This window comes from Sipha flava, unplaced genomic scaffold (assembly GCF_003268045.1).
Source record: "Sipha flava isolate LNK unplaced genomic scaffold, YSA_version1 48_pilon_pilon, whole genome shotgun sequence".
Lineage (NCBI taxonomy): Eukaryota > Metazoa > Arthropoda > Insecta > Hemiptera > Aphididae > Sipha > Sipha flava.
In genome coordinates this window covers 3,227,551-3,250,705 of record NW_020273306.1, presented here as the reverse complement: position 1 = coordinate 3,250,705, position 23,155 = coordinate 3,227,551, and the positions used below count along the sequence as shown (strand labels likewise).

The 23,155-nt window shown below is 26.7% G+C and overlaps 2 protein-coding genes across 2 annotated transcripts; one reads left to right on the top strand and one right to left on the bottom strand.

The window, feature by feature from the left end:
• Positions 1-4,278: 4,278 nt before the first annotated feature.
• On the bottom strand, positions 4,279-5,243 carry LOC112690081. The gene is made up of 2 exons (XM_025564000.1): positions 5,074-5,243; positions 4,279-5,015 (listed from the first exon to the last, which is right to left on the bottom strand). Exons 1-2 carry the CDS (start codon positions 5,137-5,139, stop codon positions 4,299-4,301), a joined length of 783 nt encoding a protein of 260 aa, XP_025419785.1. The 5' UTR covers positions 5,140-5,243; the 3' UTR covers positions 4,279-4,298.
• Positions 5,244-7,220: 1,977 nt separating this feature from the next.
• On the top strand, positions 7,221-9,579 carry LOC112690023 (THAP domain-containing protein 1-like). Its single transcript, XM_025563910.1, has 2 exons — positions 7,221-7,293; positions 9,065-9,579. The coding sequence occupies exons 1-2, from the start codon at positions 7,221-7,223 to the stop codon at positions 9,577-9,579; spliced, it is 588 nt and encodes a 195-aa protein (XP_025419695.1).
• Positions 9,580-23,155: the final 13,576 nt, after the last annotated feature.

Below are 23,155 nucleotides of genomic sequence, written 5' to 3'. Positions count from 1 at the left end.
AAAATTTTATGGTATTTATTCAAAATAATTCCCGTAATAAAATGACTTTAATCTCTATAACAGTTTGTTTTTATTTCATTTTTAATTGAGAGAATATATTTTCTTTTAGTTTTTATTCAACAGTATAGACCCTTAAAATGATGTGTATTCTAAATATAGTACACCCGGTCATATAATGGCTGTTACTACGCTGTTTAAATTGTTATTGTGAATAATGTTGAAACACATTTATCGCATTGATAAGTAAGTTATGGTTTATAATTCTCAACTTCCAAACATTGATTGTTTATTATTATAAAATCTTTAAAAATGCTAGATTGACTACATTAATAAAAACTGGGTCACAAATAGGAGTTACAAATTATATAAAATATTTTAAAAAATAGGTTATTTATGAATTGTAAATAAATTTAAATAATGAAAATTAAATGTTAAGCTAATACTAGTTTTCGTACATGGTGTCACTGCTATTATTAATTATTATTTTAATCTTATGATATACTTATAAGGCCCGGATTTAAATGCACTTAAAACCATACAAATATGCTTTAAAAAATAGCCAAAAATGTCCTTAGAAATTATATTTTTTTTTATTTTGAGCATTATTTAATACGTTAAAATCACATTTACACGTAATACGAGCAACGTCTGCAAGGTAAGACGAACTATGGCTTATTATTTGTTATTTAACCAAATACTGGTGACGTTCCATAATCAATAATAAATTAAGATAAGATAAAAACTGAATCGAAAAATAAAGATTGACAATGTGTTTAGATAAATCTGATAAACCTACTTAAATATCAAGAAAATAATTTTTCTTTTGATTTTATTTTGAATAGGCTAAATTTGTTTAGTATATCGAACAAATATGCATTAAAAACCAACAAAATGACCCAATAATACTAAAAATGAAAAAACGTCGAAATATGCAAAATAAAATTTGTAGTTTTGAAACCTTCGTTACATGAAACGAATTATGTTCTTAGAGAACATTGTGTATGATCAACGAAAAAAATATGCACTTTGCATTGAAATCTGGGCCCAACTTATGAGTTAAAATTGCCGAATAGTTAAACGGACATAATTGAAGGGTCAACAGGTAACAACATACGTACAGCATAACGGGAAAACGCGAGTTGGGTCCTTAGCTATTTGATCGCTTAAAATAAACACGAGTTGGGTCTGCGATGTTATTCGATAATACTGGAATTGGGTCCGCGGTAATTTCCGGCTATAAGAGTAGTCTTAATAATGATCGGTAATATCTTACAATCTTATAATCATATTGTAACTTTTCAGTATATCGGCACGTGTCAAGGCTAAAAGTCCATCTAATAAAATATATAAAGTATCAGTGGCGTAGCTAGGATTTTCTGAAAGGGGGTGTTAATTATAATTATTAAATATTATATATAATACGTACAAACTAAAACTTTCATTTTAAATCATTAATATGTATACATAATTTCTGTTATAGAGATGTAATGTATATTCGAATTCGGATAGCTTTACCATAAATTATTCGAATATTAGTATTCGATGCTACAATACCTATTATTATTAAACGTTTTGTGTTGCACGAAAACGTAAACGAATAATTTTCGTCACGTATTGTCGCAATCACGATAATGTTAACCTGTATATATATGTAATTAGTATTGTGCATTATTTTATATTTCATATTGTATTATCGATTTACCTATATTCTTATAATAATGTAATATATGATACGGCTCAAGGGGGGTGTCATATCTACCAAACACCCCCCTTGTATACGCCACTGTAAAGTATAGTGTGTTTTGTGGTGTTAATATTACATATAAAAATTAAATTATGGATTTCGTGTCAAGCGAAAAAGGTAAATAAATTATCATTAAAGACGGATTTAAATTTCGCTTCCACAAAATGTTGCGGAATGATGTACAAGTTGGAAGTGTTATCTTAATACATGTATTTTTTAAAATTATCTTACACTTTAGACTTAATAGATAAATGTAATGTGCATAAGCACCAAAAATGTGATGAGAAGGTTCTGAATAGACAAAAGTTAAGTAACTCGGTTAAAAGAAAATCACAAGATGATATTTTTACACGATCTTTAAGGCTCATTAGATTCGAATTGAAAAACAGCGATATTCCTTCGATAAACACTAATGATTTGAAATTAATAAAAAACTTCATCCATCATGCTCGTAAAGTACTATATCCTAAATTACCTAAAAGCATATTAGAAACCCATAATTGTTTAACCACAATGAACATAACTACAAACAGAGGTGAACAATTTTTATTCTGTAATAATTTGGTAGATAATATCATAGGTTTTTCAGTGCCACAACTACAAAATTGGAGGCCCGTGTGCGGTAATTATATTAGGCCCCTTCCTAGGATTAATTTTTGTTGTACGTCTTATTTATAAGTATCAATTTTTTTAGGTTTTAAAACTCGTTTCACATCAGTTAGTGTATGATATATGTATATATATATATCAAATTAAATACCTACAACTGTTGTATATTATACTTCACTACATATTTATGTAGTAAATTTATTTAAGTAGTTTAGGTAGGTATGTTTTATGTCTACTCAAATACTCAATGGACTCATTGTTAAATAAATATTAAATTACTCTAAAATATTATAACATCCTTACTTGAATTTTAAAAAAAGTTAATTAATTGTTAGTTGAATTAAAACTATAATTTATTAAATAATTGTGTGTTTGTAAAAGTGTAGTTTATTTTAGGCTGGGACTAGGGGCCCCCCAAATGTATGTAAGTCTTGGGGCCCATGTGCGCGGCACACTCTGCACACCCGGTTTTTGCGGCACTGTTTGTGTGGTGTTACTAAAGTAGGGTTGCCATTTATACAAAAATACAAGCCGGGACACTTTAATACCCCCCCCCCCACAACACATTCTTTGGAATTTTTAATAATACTTTTTTTAGACCAACGTTATTTAATATTTTTATTATATTATAATTTATAATAATTAAAAAAGTCAAAAATTAGAAACAGCACAAAATGTAATAATAGTATTTTATTATCTTATTCATAAATATAATTTTAAATTATCTTAAAAAAAATAATTAAGTACACAATTTTTAATTTAAAACAGAGTGGTCTTACTTATTTACTAATATGTGTATTGTTTAAATATGCATCATTATTCATCATCGATTTCATCTAACTTCATTTTTCGAATTTTTTCATGTTTGAGATCCAGAAGCTTCCGTTTCTGATTTTTGATTTGTTGTTGAATATTTTGCAGTTTTATGAACTCGAATGAGCAAATCTTTATTTTTCAAAATGTCTTCATAAAGTTGTTGGCATGGTTTATTTTCCAAATTAGTCTTAATGACTAAAGTAGCTTCTACTGTATTGATGCATAAATTATCTCGTGACTTTGTCCAACAACTATTCATCAATGAAAATATTCTCTCCACTGCAGCGTTTGATCCAGACAATGCAAATGCAAATTCTACAATTTTTAATAACATAGAATAATCAATATTATTCTCTTTAAATGATTTAAAAATTGACAGCTATTTTTCTTCAGATGTTTTGCATTGCCATTCATCGGTTTTATTTCTTAAAAATTGTTCAAACATTTTAAATTGTTCATACAGTTCATCCTCGTTTAAAGTAATATTAAAATTTAATTTTAGAAAAGAAATAGATGGCTTTATGTTGGACCAATTTATTTCATCTTTGTTTGACAAACAAACCCATGTTAATGAATTTAATTCTGGTATATGTTGGTTTGAAGCAGTCCAATCTATTATATAATTTATGCATAAGTCATAAAATTTAGTACACGTTTCTTTAAACTCTGATTTAATTATTTCACCACTTTCTTCTAGATGAACAAGTAATGCTTCGATATCACTTGGTAAAAAAAAAAATCATCTTTTTTATTTTTTAATTTTGTAGTTAATTTTTCCATAATTACTATAAGTTCCACCGCGCAAAGCTTTTGATTTTCAATTATTTTAATGTATATATTTATAGTTTTCAATTGACTTTGTAAGAAGTTAAGCCACAAAATAGAAGTTTCATTTTTAAAAAATGTTTTCAAAAAGTTTGAACAGTTATTTTAAGATAAAAAATACGATTTGAGTGAACTAAACATTTCTATTATTCTTTCAATTGCTGGATATAACGATAACCATCTTGTTTTGGAGTGTGATAATATTTCTTTATACTGAACATCAACAAACGAACAGAATTCTTTTAATGTTTCAACACGTACGGTATAAATATGGAAATATCCAAATATTTTACAAACTATTTTTTCAAATATCAATAGGAAGACTATCCGCAGCATACTGAATACTGTTATGTATTACGTGTGCGCAGCAACCTAATCCCAAAATATTACGCTTTAATGTATTTTTTAATTTTAAAAATACATTATTTTTGCCTTTTCTAGCAATACCGCCAAAGTTTGTGTTAGCATTATCTCTAGAGAAGCTTATTATTTTTTCTTCGAGTTCAAATTTTTTCAAAACACTTACAATTTTATTGTGAATTAACTCGGGAGTTTCTACGGGTAAGCTCGAAAAGTCCAAAATATCATTTTTAATCCCATTCTCTGGATTAAAGTATCTAACAATTACAGGAACTAATTTTACGGACTTATGATTTGAGGCATCAACAAGCACAGAAATATAATTAGTTTTTTTTAAACCTTCAATAGTATTCTCCATTGCGAAAGGAGCTAAAATATTTACTATTAGGTCACGGGTTTTTGTTTTAGCACAAGTAAATTTTTTTTCATTAAATAAAAGACGAATAAGATCTGCTGTACAAGTCATTGAGTTAAAGCTATGATTATGCATAACAGTATGAAAAGCTAAGGTTATTTCTTTGGCCGCTAATTTCAATGATTTGTCATTAGCTTTTAATGGTGTAAAAAAATTATTTACTTTGCCAGATGTCAATGCAGCCTTTTGTGCTATTTCATGTTTATTGGATTTCATATGATATATCAGTTTTCCCTCCATGGCTAACTGAAAATGTACTCAAACATACAGTACATTGCACATCAAAATTATTGTCGGTTTTTACCTTTTTAATGAATGGAAATTCATTTTGGAGTTTGTCAGTGAAGCTACATAATCGTTTTGGAGCCATGATGTTTAAAATAATAATACGTAGAATTGCATAAAAATAAAAATTAGTAACTACAACACAGAACACAGCAAAGTAATTTAATACTAAATACGTATGACTCAAGAGTGAAGACTAATATATGACTATAATATACGACTAATCGTTATTTCTATAAATTGTATAGGCTAAGTCGCTATGAAACTTTATCGGTAAAATTATCGGTCCTCGGCTATCTCGGAAATTTCCGACAATTATTTATTGTTTGTTATTCACACGTGAACAATTCGAGACTTATTTTAAGAAACCGGTACTTATCCACGTCCCGGCCGGGAAATGAAAAATATCGGGACTCTGTAGTAAAAACCGGTAGTGTCCCCGCGAAATCGGGACGAATGGCAACCTTATACTAAAGTATACATGGACGAGACGTTTAAAAGTTGTACGAAATACTTTTTACTTTTTACTATTCACGGATTTCGAAATGGATTGTATGTACCATTGGTTTTCTTGGTATTACCCAACAAAACATTAGAAATATACACTAAAGCTTTTAAGTATATTGTGAGTTATTGCACGTCTCTTCATCTGAATTTTCAACCTACCGAAATTTGTCGATTTTGAGGTGTCAATTCATACGTCTGTCAAATGTATTTGGCCATATGCTATTATTAAGGGTTGTAGATTCCACTTAGCGCAAAGTTCGTGGCGAAAAATTCAACAGCTTGAGTTATCAAAATCGTATAAACGTTCCAATAATGATATATATGATATTGTGATATGATATATCGATAACCAGAGGAGGTGTTTGATTGTTTTATTGATAACTTAATGACTATCAAATGAATTAATATAAACGTCGATAAATTTTGTGATTATCTTCCAAAAACATATATTGAGCAAGATGCATTATTTCCTCCTAATATATGGGCCGAGTTTGCAGGAACCACAAATCGCACCATAAATGTTGTGAAAGTTTTCATGCAAAATTAAATGCTAGTTTCAGTGCAGCTCATCCTAACATTTTTGTTTTAATAGAAATTTTACTTGGAATCCAGAGTGAAATTTACTCTGGTAAATACCAAGTTGAACCTTCTCAACCCTGAGAGCCCTCCCTTGAATAAGGAGGAAAGTAACAACCCTTTAATACATTAATACCTCACCGCCATTCACATATATACCATCTCCCCATCTTACATCCCACTCATCCTTACTTCTTCTATTTTATTTTTTGTATTTTTGGGTTATTACAATTTCTATACATTTTTAAATAGTTATTATCTACGAGTAGCTGTTTTTTTTAAAGGGAGACACAGTTTCAAAGTCTCCCCTGACAAGCCGCCCCTGGTAAAGTGTGGTTTGAGACGTAAAAGGGTGCATCCGTTATCAGGCAAAGAGAGGTTAATTGAAATGCTTGGATTATCTGAATATTTTATGGTTTAGCTGTTCCCCAAACCTGGATACCGTAAGACCAAGTCGGAACTTTTAGTGTTTTGTATAGGTTTAATTTATTTTTCAAATTAATTTTTGATTTTTTGTTTAATAAAAAATAGAAGTTTCTGCGTCTTTGGTTGAGTAATAGTATTCATTTTTAATTTGGTAGCCTAGATAAGTCTTTTGTCTAGATGCATACCTAAGTATCGTGCGTTTGAAGTAATTGGAATGATCGCGTTGTTTAATGTTACAAAGAAGTGCCTTTACGAAGAGTGAACGTTACGTGTAATGATTTATAAGTAATGATTTTGGCTCTTCAATTCGTATACCAGGTAGATAGGTTGAGGTGATTTTGAAGGTGATTTGAGGCTAGGTTAGGGTCATTATGGGTGGTGCAAATAGTTTTGTCATCTGCATATTCTGCTACAGAAGTGTTTGGAGTGGTTGGTTGGTCGGCAGAGAAAAATAGAACTGGATATAGTATTGCTCCCTAAGGGACTCCGACGATAATTGGAGATATTTCTGATATTGATCTAAGGAATAGAAAGTAAGGGGCAGGTAATATATTTTTAAATTTAAACAGGAAGCTAGAATGCCAAAACGCGGGCAAACGCTAGTGCGAGATCTAAGAATATCGTCGTGCAATTCATTTTTTTTCTAGTGTTAGAGAGATGGTATCAACTAAACAGTTGATTTGGTGTATGGTTAAATGGGAGTTACGGAAACCAAATCGGGTATCAAGCAGTATTTGCTTTTTATTAATAATAGGCATAATGCGTTTAAGAGTTAATTTTTCACAGAGCTTTAAAAATAACGGTAAAAGACTGATAGGGTGGAATGAAGAGGGATTTTCAGTTGGTTTATCCGGTTTAGGGAATAAGATGATAATGGAGACTTTCCATTGTAAGGGGAAATAAGAGAGTCTCAGTATTGATTTTATTATGTATGTGAGATGTATAATTGCTTTTTTGGGGAGTTGACGTGCTATTTCGGCGGTGATTCGATGATTTGATCAAAACTGGGGATTTTCGAAGTGGAAATGATAATATTCAATTTAAAATTTCATTTGGAGAGAATGCTTCGAAAGGTAAATGTACAGGTAGCGGATTTGTTAAAGAGTTCTGAATTTCTTCTGTAAATTTAGGATTGTTAATATCTTGATGTGGTTGGAAGACGAACGCTAAATAAGTGCGAAACATTTTAGCTTTTCCTATCTGTGGTGTTATCGTTATTTTTTAGAGGACATTAACTTTTGTTTAAGGCAGTTTCGAGTAGCCTCATAGGCAAAATTCGGGGGGGGGGGGCTCGGGTGAACTTAACGTCCCCATTTTCAAAATTAGTATCCCTAAATGTGTTCATGTTAATTTAAATTATTTAAAGAAAAATATATTTATAGAGTTTTTAATGTATAAATATATAAATTTATTATTTAAATAATGTTGGTGGAAGTTCGTCTTTCATCTTTTCGGTCCTCAAATTGGATAATAGTAATAGGTAGGGTTACCAGATTTTTAAATCCCTAAACCTAACCCATCATATTGAATGATTCTTTTTTTATTTTGATATGAAAATAAAATAAGTATATCATTTTGTAATTTAAATATTTATTGGCTAATATAAAAATTCATTATTATTGTATAGTAGCTGACCCGACAAATGTTGTTTTGTTATATAAATTATTTCTAGAGAATATTTTGCTAGAAAAAAATTACTAATTTAATATAAGTATGTAAGAATGTGGTATATAAGTGGAAGAAATATGGAGTGCTGTGAATGGTAACGGAATATAAAAATAAAAAAAACATCAAACATTTATTTTTTTAATAATTTATTAAAATTGATACTTTAAAATTATATACATCGCTAATTATGATAATATTAGTAAAAAACAATATCAATCCTTTGATGCAACAGAGTGTAAAATATTTTTCATTATCCCATCTTTCGCCAACACAAACAAACTGGATGGTTCGACAGTACGCCACGTATAATTGTCCCTGTGAAAAACATGATGTGCTCAAATCTAAGTCACAGACAGACATCGTTTGGCCTTGAGGCTTATTAATAGTCATAGCAAATGCCAATCTATTTGGAAATTGAAGGTATTTAAATTTTATTGGCACATCTGTGGGTATAATAGGGATTCGCGGTAATAATATATTTTCACCTAGGAAAAAAATTGAAGTCGGCCGCCATTTGCATGTGTGGCAAAAACGATAGTGATTATCAATAGTATAGTATCAATATATTATTTATCGATTATTATAACTTTATCGATGCCTATTATCACAACTTTTTTTTTATCAATTTTAAAAACCGTCAACCAAAAATTTAAAATTATTAAATATTAAAAGTAAAATAGTAAAATGGTTTATAATTGTTCACTGTAATAATAGGAAAACGTCAGATTGTGACTTACATTATATTTCATAAGTTTAAAACTCCAACTCTATTATGTACCTATATAAGCGTTAATAATTAATATGTGATACGTTTATACCATTTAAAAATCCAGAAATAATAAAGGCATGGGTCTTGGTTACAAAAAGTGGATTTGTTCCAACGAAATGGAGTAAGCTATGCAGTAATCATTTTTTACATACTGACTATCAAAAACCAACAGGAGGTAGTTATTATTTAAAACTTAAAAATAATGCTGTTCCACTACTTCCATCATCGTCTCAGCCACCAGTAAAAATTCATAAATTCGCAAAAGAAACTGCTTCAGATTCTTCACTCACTGATGAAAATCCAGATAATAAGTTAACTGAAGAAATTCATCCAATATTGATCACTCCAACAAAAGCTAAACCTATTCATGTTACACCTACAAAAAAAAGAAAGTCAACTGAAATAATAACTCCAGTTAGGAAAATGAAAGGCAAAATCAAAGTATTACAACAAAAGATCCGTAGGCAGCAATTCAAAATTAAAAATATGATGGAATTATTCAAAAAATTAAGATCCAAAGGACTTCTTGACTCTGAAGTCAAAATTATGATGGTAAATAAATTTGATGGTATATTCTAAGAACTTTTTAATAATAAAGTAAAAAATAGTAAACGTAAAGTTGAAGGTCAGCGGTATTAATTTTACATTTTATTTTATTATAATTTACTTCTTTGTACTTTATAATTATATACTTATAGACAGTGGTAGTTGGCCCACCGGGATACCGGGAAAGTTCTCGGTGAGCTGCTAGTCATATTATAACACTGGGCCAATGTACTTCGATTAAAAATTATTTTATAAAAATAATGTATTAATAAGTATATTCTATTTAATTGTAAAATTGTGATAAAAACCTAGTGTAAACGTGATGTTAAACAGTTCTACGAGCATTTAATCCATGAATAAAGGAGACTTTTATGAAAAATTATTATTATTGGTCAGTCATACGGTAATTTCCCGGGACGAAATGTTTAGCCATTTCGCCGCTACTTATAGATCTGTAACTTAGTTCATTATGTATACCATTTTCAAGTTCATTGTTATAATGCATTAGTTTTTTCATTATACTACGTTTTTTTTATAATATATTATTATTTTATATTATATTATTTATATTTACTGTGAAAATATAAAATATGCATAATCTGAAATTATTCTCCAATATTCATTGACATTCAGTTTTTCCCCATAATATTTGATTTTAGATGGTTGTTAAGAATGTTCAGAAAAAGTTTAACTAGGTACATCTAATAAAGTAATATATTTTAGCACAGATTTATGTAATAATATGTAATAATAATAGTAATATATAATAATTATTATATTTGTGTGTATATGAGTAGCGATTGTGATCACGATTCTCGATTTTCCTTTACGAATATTAACCGTTGATATTAATATAAAATTAATTAGAATTTAAATTGTACCTATAGTTGGATATATAAACTCAATGAAATAAACTAATTATGACTTCAATTAAGTATATTGTTGTTAAAAAACAATGTTCACAACTGCAGGTTAAAATATTTTTAATCAAGTATCGATAGTAATATCGATTTTTTATACTATCGATAGTCACTATCGTATTTGCCATACCTGCAAATGACGGTCGACTTCAAAGATAGGAAATAGTTTGCTATTTAGCAGTGCTTGGAAAATTCCTTTAAAAAAGGAACTCGTTGACGTTGACGTTTATCTTGCTAAAAAGGAACTAAATCCTTTACCGTTCCTGTCTTGAAGAAAGGAACTAGTTCCTTTTCTCGTTCCTAAATAAAGAATATTTATTGTTCTTCAAAAGTTTTAAAATTGTATTAATATAATTAATTGTATATAATTAATTTAATTAGGTATTGTTGTTTTGTTTTTATTTTTTAAATTTGTTTATTTCATACAAATTAATTTTATAATACTTGCTTCAATTTTAATTATTTTATAATATGTAATAGGTCCATTAAAAATTTGAGAATAAAAGATATTTTTCAACTTCTGGTCATGGAATACCAATATGTGAAGTCGAAATTGAACAGCTGTTTTCGTCTGACATGATTATTAATTTGTAACAAACAGGGCTCGGAAGTTCTAGAAAATGCATATTATTCTTGGTTCATCCTAGAACATCCAAAGTAAGATACAAATATATTTCAAACTATTCGGATATTATACACATAATTTAATTTTGCTATTTTTTCATACATACGGGTATTATTGCTATTTTGCTAATTTAGGGTTTATAGTGCTATATTTGGGTATATTTTCACATAATACAGAAAATAATTACAATTAGTTGATAATAATGATATTTACTAATTAATTAATTTAAAATTTTTGTTAACAGCTTATAATTTAACCAGTCCAGCCATCTATGAGCCTATCAATTTGTAAAATTACATTTAATTTTTTTCTAATGAATTTATAATTTTTTCAAGTTAAATGCACTTTTCGTGCTATTTATAATGCTATAGCACATATTTTAGAGTTTTTAAGTGCTTATTTAAGAGCTAAAAAGTAAAAATGTTAGTGTTACAACTTTCGAGCCCTGGTAATATTTAATAAGTTATAAAATAACTAGTGAAAATAATACGAAATTAATTTATCCATCTGTGTAGGCAGCACTCAGTAGAGGATTGTACTGAAAAAGAAAGAGATTGCATTAGCTGTAGCCTGTAGGTTCGCTTTAAAAATAGAAAATATACTTGTAATAAATTACCAATTGTAAATAATACATACCCGTATCGTCAAGTATTTTTCCAACCACTAACGATGTCCCACCAATAAGGTCGCCGCGACAGAATGGGCATTTTGTAAACATCAATAATTTTATATAAAAAAAAAAGTTTATTTTTAGCTCTTTATGTTTGCTAAAGGAATTTTAAACTTTTTTTCTCATAGTTAGGTATTTTAAGTTAAATATTTTAAACATTCGTAAAATATTGAAGCAATTTCGGGAGGGGGGTCCAAAAACCCTGGACCCCTCCAGGATACGGCCTTGTGGGCGGGTATCTACAAAATGTAGCTGTCTCTGAAAATTGTTGAGTTCGCCACGCTACTGTTCTTCGCTTCACTTAGAATTTGAAAGTGATCATGTGATGAAACATTTGTGTTACAGACGAGTAATTCATTATATGCGCAATAAAAATATAAAATCAAAGTGAACAATTTAAATTTAGAAATATTTAAATATTTACAAAATATTTTATTAAATGTCGAATTCAAGGCCGTAACTGGGTGGGTCCAGGGGTCCGGACCCCCCCTGAAATTTTTAAAAGTTAAAACAATTTAGTGATGAATATAGTTTATTAACTATAAATTGTATTAAATAATAATTGTATATTTTCGTTAAAGCAGTAATTTAAAATAAGATATGTTAAAATGTATTATTTTATTTTATTTCAACGTCGTAATAAAGATTAGGACTAATAAATGTGTCATAAAGCTGCATTATCAGCTACAGATTTTAATTTATATTCTGACTATATAGATTATATATAGTATGATAATTTACAACCATTTTAAATTTTACTTTTTATATACGTTTAAAATCAGCATTACGAGGTGTAAATCTTACGAAAAAAAGTGTACAAAAAATTATTATGAATTTGTCGAATTGGAAGTAATCATGCAGGGCACCATAGTGCTGTATACACACTTTATGGATTGACAAATAACCGATTCCGTCTCTAAGCATAGAACTGTAGAAGATAACAGTATGTGACTCAAAAACAATTATTTTACTAGAAAGTGGACAAGGTTTGTGTGGTTATATATCCGTTGAAGACGTAGTTCAGCGTGGTCTAACCCGAGGCCCTCGAAGTCTTTTTTTGAATCTCCTTAAAAGACTTATATTAAAAAAAAACCCACATTAATATTATAACAAAATCATTAGGTATATGATTGTATACTTTTTATGTTTTTTTACTACAAGCCGTAGGTATATGTGCAATGAGTTATGTCCAAAACCATGATTAAATTCAGCTCCTTACGAATAACGTATATATATACGTGTATAAATATCGTGTTTGCATGCCCGGCTCAAGGGGTAGGCGACATAGGCCACGCCTAGGGTGGCATTTTCCCTGGAAAATTTTTATGTATAAAAAAAAAAATATTTTATAAAATATTTACACGTAATGGGCGACAACAACTAAATTTGGCTTATGTTTGTTTAAACACTTGAGCCGGTCCTGCGTGTTAGTATAGTAGCCTCAGCGAATCCTATTTCTATTGGTGGATAATTGTGGAAGTCATTATTATTATTGTAGTTATTAAGCGGCTTATTATTAATTATAACTAGCTGAACCCGTGCACTTCGTAGCCCATATATAGAATTCGCCCGTGTGCAGTTATTGCTTTCTCTAAATGCAATTCTTAAATCAGATGTTTATTATTTACCTTCTTTATTTTTTCGATCCCCTAGCAACAAACGAATATAATACTATAAACGACGTACATTTTCAAACGAAAATAATAGCACGTAGGTTGTACAGTTAAAATTAGTTTTATTATAATTAATAGTCGACTCCTGTGCGCTTCGCAGCACCAACACAAAAGTGCAATAAAAATCATTTATTTTTTCTAAATTCTTTATTATTAATCCAACACATTTGTGTAAACAATATTCTTTGGTTGTCCAGATTGGACCACCCTGACATAGATCATGTACGAAAAAATGTTATGAAAGCCGATGCAAAATTCTTACTGCTAATTCAACTTATATACATGCTGCTCCCGATTCATTGAAAGGAGAGAACATTTTGGCAAAATAAGGTAAACAGCTTTTACGATTAAATTATGACTTGAAAAATATATTAATTTTATTGTGCGCAAAAAATTAAAAATGTTTAATTTTTGTCGAACTCATTCTTGTAAATTTATGTTTAGGGGTTATTAACAAATATAATGAACAAATTTCAATTTAATATGAAGATAATAATTGTTGACCGATTTGGCGGAAAACGGAAACGTCCTTTATTGTAGCTACAAGTAATGATGTGGTGATTTAGTAGTACCTATGTAAATTGGGTATACGTGATCGACAGACATTTTAAATTGATCTTTGAACTGTTTTGTAGTAGATACTTTATCAAAATATAAAAACCTTATTATATAATAAATTACAATAATTTATTAATTTTTTGTTGTTTATAAATTATTAAACATTTTCTTATTAGAATAAATTTAAAAATTTTGTGCTGAATTTTGGTCGTTTCTGATAGATAATATTACAATCCATCCAAATGTTTTACTACGCAGTGAAAGTATTGAAGAAATCGCTATTAATGCTAATATAATGCATTCGATCACTAAATTTTCAATAAAACTTGTACAAAACCATTTTGATGATTATTCTTGGTTTTTATCTTTATTTTAGTTTTTGTTGAAGTATAATTTAATTATTGTTTTTCGATTTAAACAATTTACCGTGTCTTAAATTAACAAAAATAATTTTATGTGATATTAATAATGAATGAATATAACTAAAATAATTAAAATACTTAGAATAATTGATTGACACTGCAAATAATTATTTCAATAGGAACTGTTTGTAAATTGATATAATCACTTTTAAATTATCTATAGAACTAATTTTGTATTGATTAATGACTGTACATAATAATCAAATAAATTACCACCCATTATGTGTATTTATAATGCCACAATAATTAATGGTGATTGTTTATTTTGTGTAAAACATGTTATCAATTAAAAAATTAATTACTGTAAAAAGTAAAAATTTCAAAGGTCGTATATTTTTTGTAATAATTTTCCAGATTATTCCATTTGATTAACTCGGACTGGGAAATTTACGAGTAAAATAAAATTATAAAATTTGATAAATCTATGAGGATTTTTGCTGCATACTGTACAAACAATTTAATATATTTCCATTGATACCCATATCTAGTGACATCGATCCCTACCCTATTGCTAGATGTATCAGCTGCTACACCAAGAAAATAAGGGGTGGGTAGATACTATTTTAACATGTAAGTTAAAACAATAGCCTTTAAATATATTAAGTATAATTATTGTTAATATTAATAATGATAATATTGTACTATTAATGATTCATATTATTTCTGTGTTATTATTTTTATAATATTTGTAATATTAATAAATAATAATACAAAAAATAACTCTTTAAATGTTGTGTGTGTTCAAGGGATGGGTGAGTATAGTAATATCTTAAAAAGTACGTCTGAAACGCCACTGCTTATGTTTAGGTATTGTGGGCACAATACCTAATTTAAGTGGGTGGTCACGTGGTAGACAAAGGTAGATTAGTATTAGAATGTACAAGTTATAACAATTTGTATTTTTGATATAAAACGACTTCGAAATTGCAGTTATAACTTAATATACTTAGAGCTGTACTCAGTTTTTATTTGTATGCAGTACCATATGAAACACTAAGCGCTACTGCCTGTATCCTTAAGGTTTTTTTGAGCTTCTTTTAATGCTCTGGCAATATGGTTTTCACACGTTTTTGTTTTTATTTATACAACAAATACTAATTATTTCTTAATTTACATTGAAGTTATTTAGGTTTGATTTTTACATACAATACCGAAAATAAATTAACTATGATGTGTAGTTTTCGTTTTAAAGAAAAAAAAACAGTTTGGTAGGTACTCTTGAACTGAAATGTTTATGTGCATTGTTTTTTCGTACAGGCTCGTTGTTTTTAATTTTTTCTTTAACAAGAGCGGCTAATTCATGACGATAGCGAGCAATAACTTTTAGAATAATGCGCGAGGATATCTGGTGCAGTTGTGAATGCTGTGTGAGTAGAGAACATTAAGTGTTTCCATTTAACTTTTAATTCTTACACGGTTTCACGAATGCTAATTTTTATGGTTTTCATTCTCGTAGCGTTAATTGGATTGCAATGATTGAAACGTGTGGATATTTTGAAAACATGTTTGCGTTGTATTTAGAGAGCGTTATCCGATTTTTGAACGCGTGATCAAAACATATTTTGCATTTCATGTAATCGAAAATCAAATCCAAACGGCAATTGCGCAAGCTAAAACGAACGAGATATCCTGCAATATTATCTATTATCGTGTTATTATCGACCGATATGGATAATTATTTTTTTCCTAAACAATTTTTTGTGTACGGAATGTATTATCTATAATTTTATATAAAACAAATGGTTATTGTTAACTCATTATAATTTTTACATATAAAATTTAGATGTGATTTAATTTAATTTAATTACAATAAACGTAAATTGATGAGTATCCGCAGATGGTTTACATTGTATTTCACTAAATTTAGAATAAATTGAATATTATACAGAAAATATGAGAAAAGTGATTGTACTTGAATGTAGTATGTAACTCTCTCTTTTAGTTTTTATAGGTACTATAAATCTGAAAGATAGTAATTAATTATTATAAATTTATTACAATCACTGTTGTGTGCGTGGATAAAATAATAAATTATTCTCGCATTCAAATGAGGCTCTAGTATACCATATATCGATAATCTGGCTATTTGTGAACCAGAGTAATAACGTAAAAATATATACTAAATAAAAAAAAAATCTAGTACATTTTTGAATCGTTCTTTTGTATTTGATGTCAATGTACCGTTGGTTTCCAAAAAACAATTCTGAGTGTAAGAGGGCGGTTATATCAACTGCTATGCCTAAAGATAGTTTATATTGGCAATTAATAAGTATATCAGATATAATGGTATTAGTACTTAACAAGTTCGTAATCATTTTTAACAAAAAGAAAAACATAATACTTATGTATGACCTTTGGATATTGATTAATTTAATAATAACAGTTAAGAATATTATTACATAATATGTATAAAGATTATACAAGTATCCAGTTTGTGTTAAGTTCCTAAAGTTAATATTTTTAGATAAAAAAATGGCTACAATAATATTATTTAATTTAAATTTATATAAATATTCGAATAATACAGAAATTTTATTAAAATTTAACATTCTATAGCTTATATAATTTTTATTGACTTTATGGTAATTTTTTTTTTATTCAATACTAAGAAAATCTCGTGAAAATTTATATATTACATTTTTTAAATTTTACGTATTAAAATTGAAAGTTATGTTGTGTTTTAATTTCAAAATTTACGGAGATCTTTGCGATTTTGATCTAAATTTGTCAACATTTGATAATTAAAATGCTTATAAACAAAATGTATACTTATGCATTTTTGATGTTTTCACATAGTAGTAAGACCAATGTTATGACTCATAATGTTTATGATTTTTTAAATCTTACTTATAGGTTCAGTGTTATAAAAATGTGTTAGAAGTGAAAACAATTTTATTTCAAATGCACATTTGGTCCACGAAAGAAAAAAAGGAATAGATAATTGTGCGCAGAAAACTCGGACATGAAGTGTAAAGACGATGTTCAACTCGACATAAAGACAGATTTACCTATACATAGATAAAATATATTATACCGATTTTCGTTCAGATTTTTTCAGTTTATCATTGGTTCAATGATTTCAAATGTACCTAAACAATTAAATTCAACTTGCACAACAAAAAAAAAAAAAAACATAAACTACCAAGATTATCGACCTTTTTAAATTTGTTAATTTTATTTTTAATCTCTTTTATTTATTTCATAATCATTGTGCCGAATTTCAATCTACTTTACACTGCTCATATATTAATTATAATAAAATTTATGATGAATTTACCAATTTTATAACTGAATAACGATAATCGAACATTGAGGTAGTTGAATATCAATTTAAATTTCAAATTTAATGGTTCTTATATTGTAGTAAAAATATTTATACTTGGTAAAATATATACCACAGGACCATCTAATATATTGTATTATTTAAAATAATCAAATAATCGTTTATGTTCAATGCGAATAAATAAATGTTATCAGGACGAACCGGTTAAGTAATAATTATTGTGTAATTAGTTAAATGATAGATTTTAATTAATTTGAAAATATATGAATTTGTGAGAAAATAAAAATATGAATGTTTAGAGTAACTGGTTGTAAAAATATAAAATTAAAATTCTAAAGCATTTATACATAGTGTATTGATAATACTACAAGATCCAAGATATTTATTTATTTTTTCTATATTAATCATACTGTACACTTCGTAAGCTGTGCAAAATAATTTAGTAACGCGATTAATTTATTTTATCAAATTTTTTATTACATATTTTGATACTCTCGAGTTTTCGTTAATTATTTTAACTTAGAAATATTTTGATTCGTGTCTTAGAGTTTTGTTTCTGTGTACAAATAATGTATATGTTTATATATATAATAAGATAGAGTCGAATTTTCGGTTTCATTTTTCGTGGTTACTTTCCCTACAAAATGTGTGTATAATTTTTTTATTGTTTATCATTGTAGTGGTTGTATAAATGTTTATGGTATGGGTGAAATGTATAAAAAACCCTCATTTTCAAATACTTTAGTTATTCTTTAATATTTAATATAGATAAATGTAAATTTTAAAAGTCCATTTTCTTTAATTTCTAATATATACAAATCCCAGTTATAGAGATGTATAAATATATTTATAAATAAATTATCAATAGCGTTTTTAAATATAATAAAAATATCTATTGATTTTTACTTTACAATAAAACGTATTCATATTACAATATTTACAATGGTCAATATATTTAATTAAACGTAAGCATAAAATATGAATCATCTCTTATTTTATTACTTATAATAAATAGTAAATATTGTTACTTGTATTATTATTATTAATCTAATAAGTACAAAAATAAAATTACAAAATGAATAAAAGGGAATGAAATTGCAGACGAACAAGCCTCTCTCGCTATAACTAATTCCGATACGCCTTTAATCGAACAAGTATCTCGTGATGTCTCAAAAAAATATATTAAAGAAATCATTAATGATAAATGACAATACATCTGGAGCAAATAAAGCATCAAACTAAATGAAATAAAAAGAGACGCATACAGATGACAAAACCCCAATCTTAAACGGAAAGAAGAAACCGTAATACACAAGCTACAAAGAAGACATACCAGAATCACACACGGTTTTTTATGGCTAAAGAAGACTCACCAATATGTACAACATGTAGAACCAAACTCTCTGTCAATCAGATCATTGCAGAATGTTTAAAGTACAATCAAGATAGGATAGATCATAAGATATCTCATAATATAGATGCAGCTCTTGGGCCCAACTACCAAAACAATATAAAGTGAATTAACTATTTTATGCAAATTAACATATACAACCAAATCTAAGATTATATAATTTATAAAATAATAATTAAAAAACTTAATGTAAAAATACAATTGTGATTATAAAAAACTAATGACCGATTGCTGCCGATGTTTAATGAGATCAATAAAAAAAAACATAAAAAAAGAAAAATTACTAACTATTTATAAAATATAATTTAAGCTATTTCTTACTTGGTTCATGTAATTGAAATATAGTTCAAATGTCAAGTAGATATTACTAATTTAAAGTAAAATTTGATCTAGATTTAACAAAAACATAAAAAAAGCAATTAAATTTTAATAGTTTTTTTTAAATATTAATTGATTCGATACTAAAATACATTTTAATAAGTGAGTACTCGTTTTTGTTAAAAGAAATGTTTTTTTCGCTCGAGATAAAGGATTTTTAAATAATAGTTTATGTATAAAAAAAAATTAACAACTTTAATAATTCATTATTCAATAATCTTGCACTTATTGGTGTTCATCAAATATTATTAATTTACAAGCTTTTAATTTTTTATTTCATATACCTATTGATAATATAACAACTAAAACCCGGATTTTGATACAAGAAATACTGTTGAATATGCACATATTTATGACCACGAAAATTAAAAATATGTGCAAAAATATGCGAAAAAATTTCTTTATGTGCTAAAAATATCATTAAAAATAGTTATATTACCTATATCGTATAAACTATTAAAATTTATTATATATATATATATATATATATATATATAAATCACGGAATAAATAATTATTAATCTATTACATAAGTTCAGAATTAACAATAAAATATATTAGTTTTGAAACAAATACTTAGAAAAACTACTTTCTACGTTACAAGATACTATTAGTACATATTAAAAAAAAATGTATATGTCTTCAGATAACTATTCCAAAATACCTTAATTTTCGTCACTTAGTACTATGCTTAATATTCTACAAATTGTTTTAATTTGGAAATACCCTGGATTTTTGGAAAATACTTGCAATGGTTAAAGTTTTCTGCTTATACCTTCTTTTTTGAAGTAGAGGCAATTCAAATATTTTTTATTTCTTATTTATAAAATATGCATATAAAATATAAATATCCGTACCCTAATCATAACGTTTGAAATAAATTATTTATAGGATAATATGAATTATAAAAATATGGATTTCAATATATTTTTAATTAGTATTCGAAGGTACTATATTTGGTGAGCTTTTGAATAATTTGAAAAGTATTTATAATAGTAACTTTTTTAATGTCAAATCAAATAACAAATTCCATCGTGAATAAAAAATATATGTCATTATTATAATACCTATTCATATTTATATCATCTTTCCCAATTAAGTATAGATACACAAATTGATTGTTAAGGATTTGAGAGCAATTATCTACTTCAAGTTTCAATTGAAAATATTAATTTTTTCATATAAACTATTTCACTAATCACTTAAATAAATATTGGATTTATTAATTTAAAATATGATTTTTTCACTATCAAGAATGAGCTTAAAAACGTGTTTAAAAAACCTTACATTATAAATATTATTTGTGTATTTTTTATTTTATAAAAATAATCATCGGTTTATTGTAATATATAATATAATTTAATTTAAAAATATTTTTTATATTTATAATATTTTATAAAAATATATAATATAATATAATTTAAAAATATTTTTTCATTGTTTTTTAACTCATTTATTTACCATAGAAAATGAGGAAAAGCCTAAGATATAAAGAGTAGTACACGATGAGGAACATAATAAAATATAATCACTCTAATAGGTATATAATAGATTAATATTTTCGATAAAAATCATATTAGGATTAAGTTAATCGGACTATAAGATATAGATAAATGGAGAAGTTTAACTTTCATATTTATAACATTATATAATTTTAACTGTGCATGAAAAATTTGAAAAATATTATTATGAAAACTGATTATATGAAATTAAAAAAAAATACTATACCTACATATGAGTTGTTTTTAATCCAATTACACAAACCTGCTAAAGCTTGATATGAAAATAAAAATTTCGTTTTATGTATATATATAAGGTTTGGTAATGTCCCACGTATAAAACGTATAAAATTACTAAAACGTACAATATGGTTTGTTTTTGAAATTCACTCTTAAAAATTAAAAATACCTCCTATTTCAGATATAAAGTAAGGTTTTTAATTTTTATACATACTAAAAATATATTTGGTGGTAAAAATTATATATGCATGTTGCATAAATTATAAAAAAAAATTTTGTTTGCAATTTTTTAATTATCTTTTTTTAATTATTCAAATATGACCTACCTTAAAAATAATAAAATATTCCTACAGATACAGAATATAAATAATTTATTATGATATTATATTCATATTTTAATGTAACATTTAAATGTTATCAATTCCATTAAGAATGCACTAACAATAACATTAGTAATTAGCAACGCTGAGTATCTTAATACAAGTAAATGTAAAATAAAAGTATTTTTCTATTCCCTTTGATAATTCTTTATTAAATGTTACAAAAAAAAAATTATCCTTTTACAATATTAAAACTAAATTATTAACATTAACTATAAAATAATAATTAATATTTAATACTTATTTGATGAACTTTGAGTTTTTGCATTTAATTTAAGTGTGTAGTAGGTACTTAATAATTTTTTGGAACGTTTTTTATGAAGACGGTTTCTAAGAGAACTGTGTATGTATGACCAGTTAAAAAACATTTTTTCTATCTGGGCAGTTTACGCTGGTAAATGTAGTATTTATTTGTCAATCCTTGTAACTTTGGATGCTTATTTTTAGTAAAAGACCAAAATGCATGATAATTAGAGCCCGGATTTATATGTATTTAAAAAGTGTTAAATATGATGCAAATATGCAAAAAAAAAGTGGCTAAATATGCAATTATATGCATTATGTTACACTTTATAAAATGTGTGTTTTTTTTTAAAAAAAACACTCTTTTATACCAAATAAAATTCTAAATATTTTATCAAAAACAAGAATAATAAGATCCACTGCTTTATATTTGAAATTGTTTAAATCGATCTAAAACTTTTAGGAAACTTAAATTCGAGAATACAAATTAAAAAAAAACCAAAAATAAATATTTTAGATCATTTGAAGTTACCTACTATTAAAAAACTAAAAATAAATAAATAAATAAAGAAAACTTAAAATAAATAAAAATATTTTAAAATAATATTTTTGAAACTTAATACCTATCATGTATATTCGTGCTCTATTCGAGGCGATTACAACATTTACTGTAAATTAAAATAGTTAATTTATTAAAAATCTATTAAATATGCATGTTCTATGCATTTCTGAATAAATATGCAATAACCCTCGAAATATGCAAAATATGCAATTTAAAAATTGGTGTCTAAATTCGGTGTGGTATGAATTGTGAACATTTTAAACCTTCATAGACGTGCATATACTTAGTACAAATATGCAAATACATATAAATCCGGGCTCTACTGATAATCCATGTTTTTAAAATAAAATTTTAAATAGCCCAGTTTTTTCTTTATACGCAATAAAACTGTTTAAGTCTTCAGATCCAATTTCATCAGAATTTAAAATAAAATCTTCAACAATACTTTTATGTTCAGGTTTCTTTTTTTCCCCTTGATATTTTGGATGAAGAAAATTTGTTGTTAGTAAATATTTATTTAATGCATGATTTTATCCTTTTTATATTATTGAATCAAATCCTTCAAAGTGGTTTGAAATTTTATTTGATAAAGCCAACCATGCTTCAGTTGCATTTGCGATTGATGAAGAGGATTTTTGACTGACATTAATAAGTTCACATATAGGATTAAATAAAAAAATAAATAAATAAATAGTAAGGGATTTTATTTTTATACAGTATAAAACGTTTCAACTCTGATTTACAT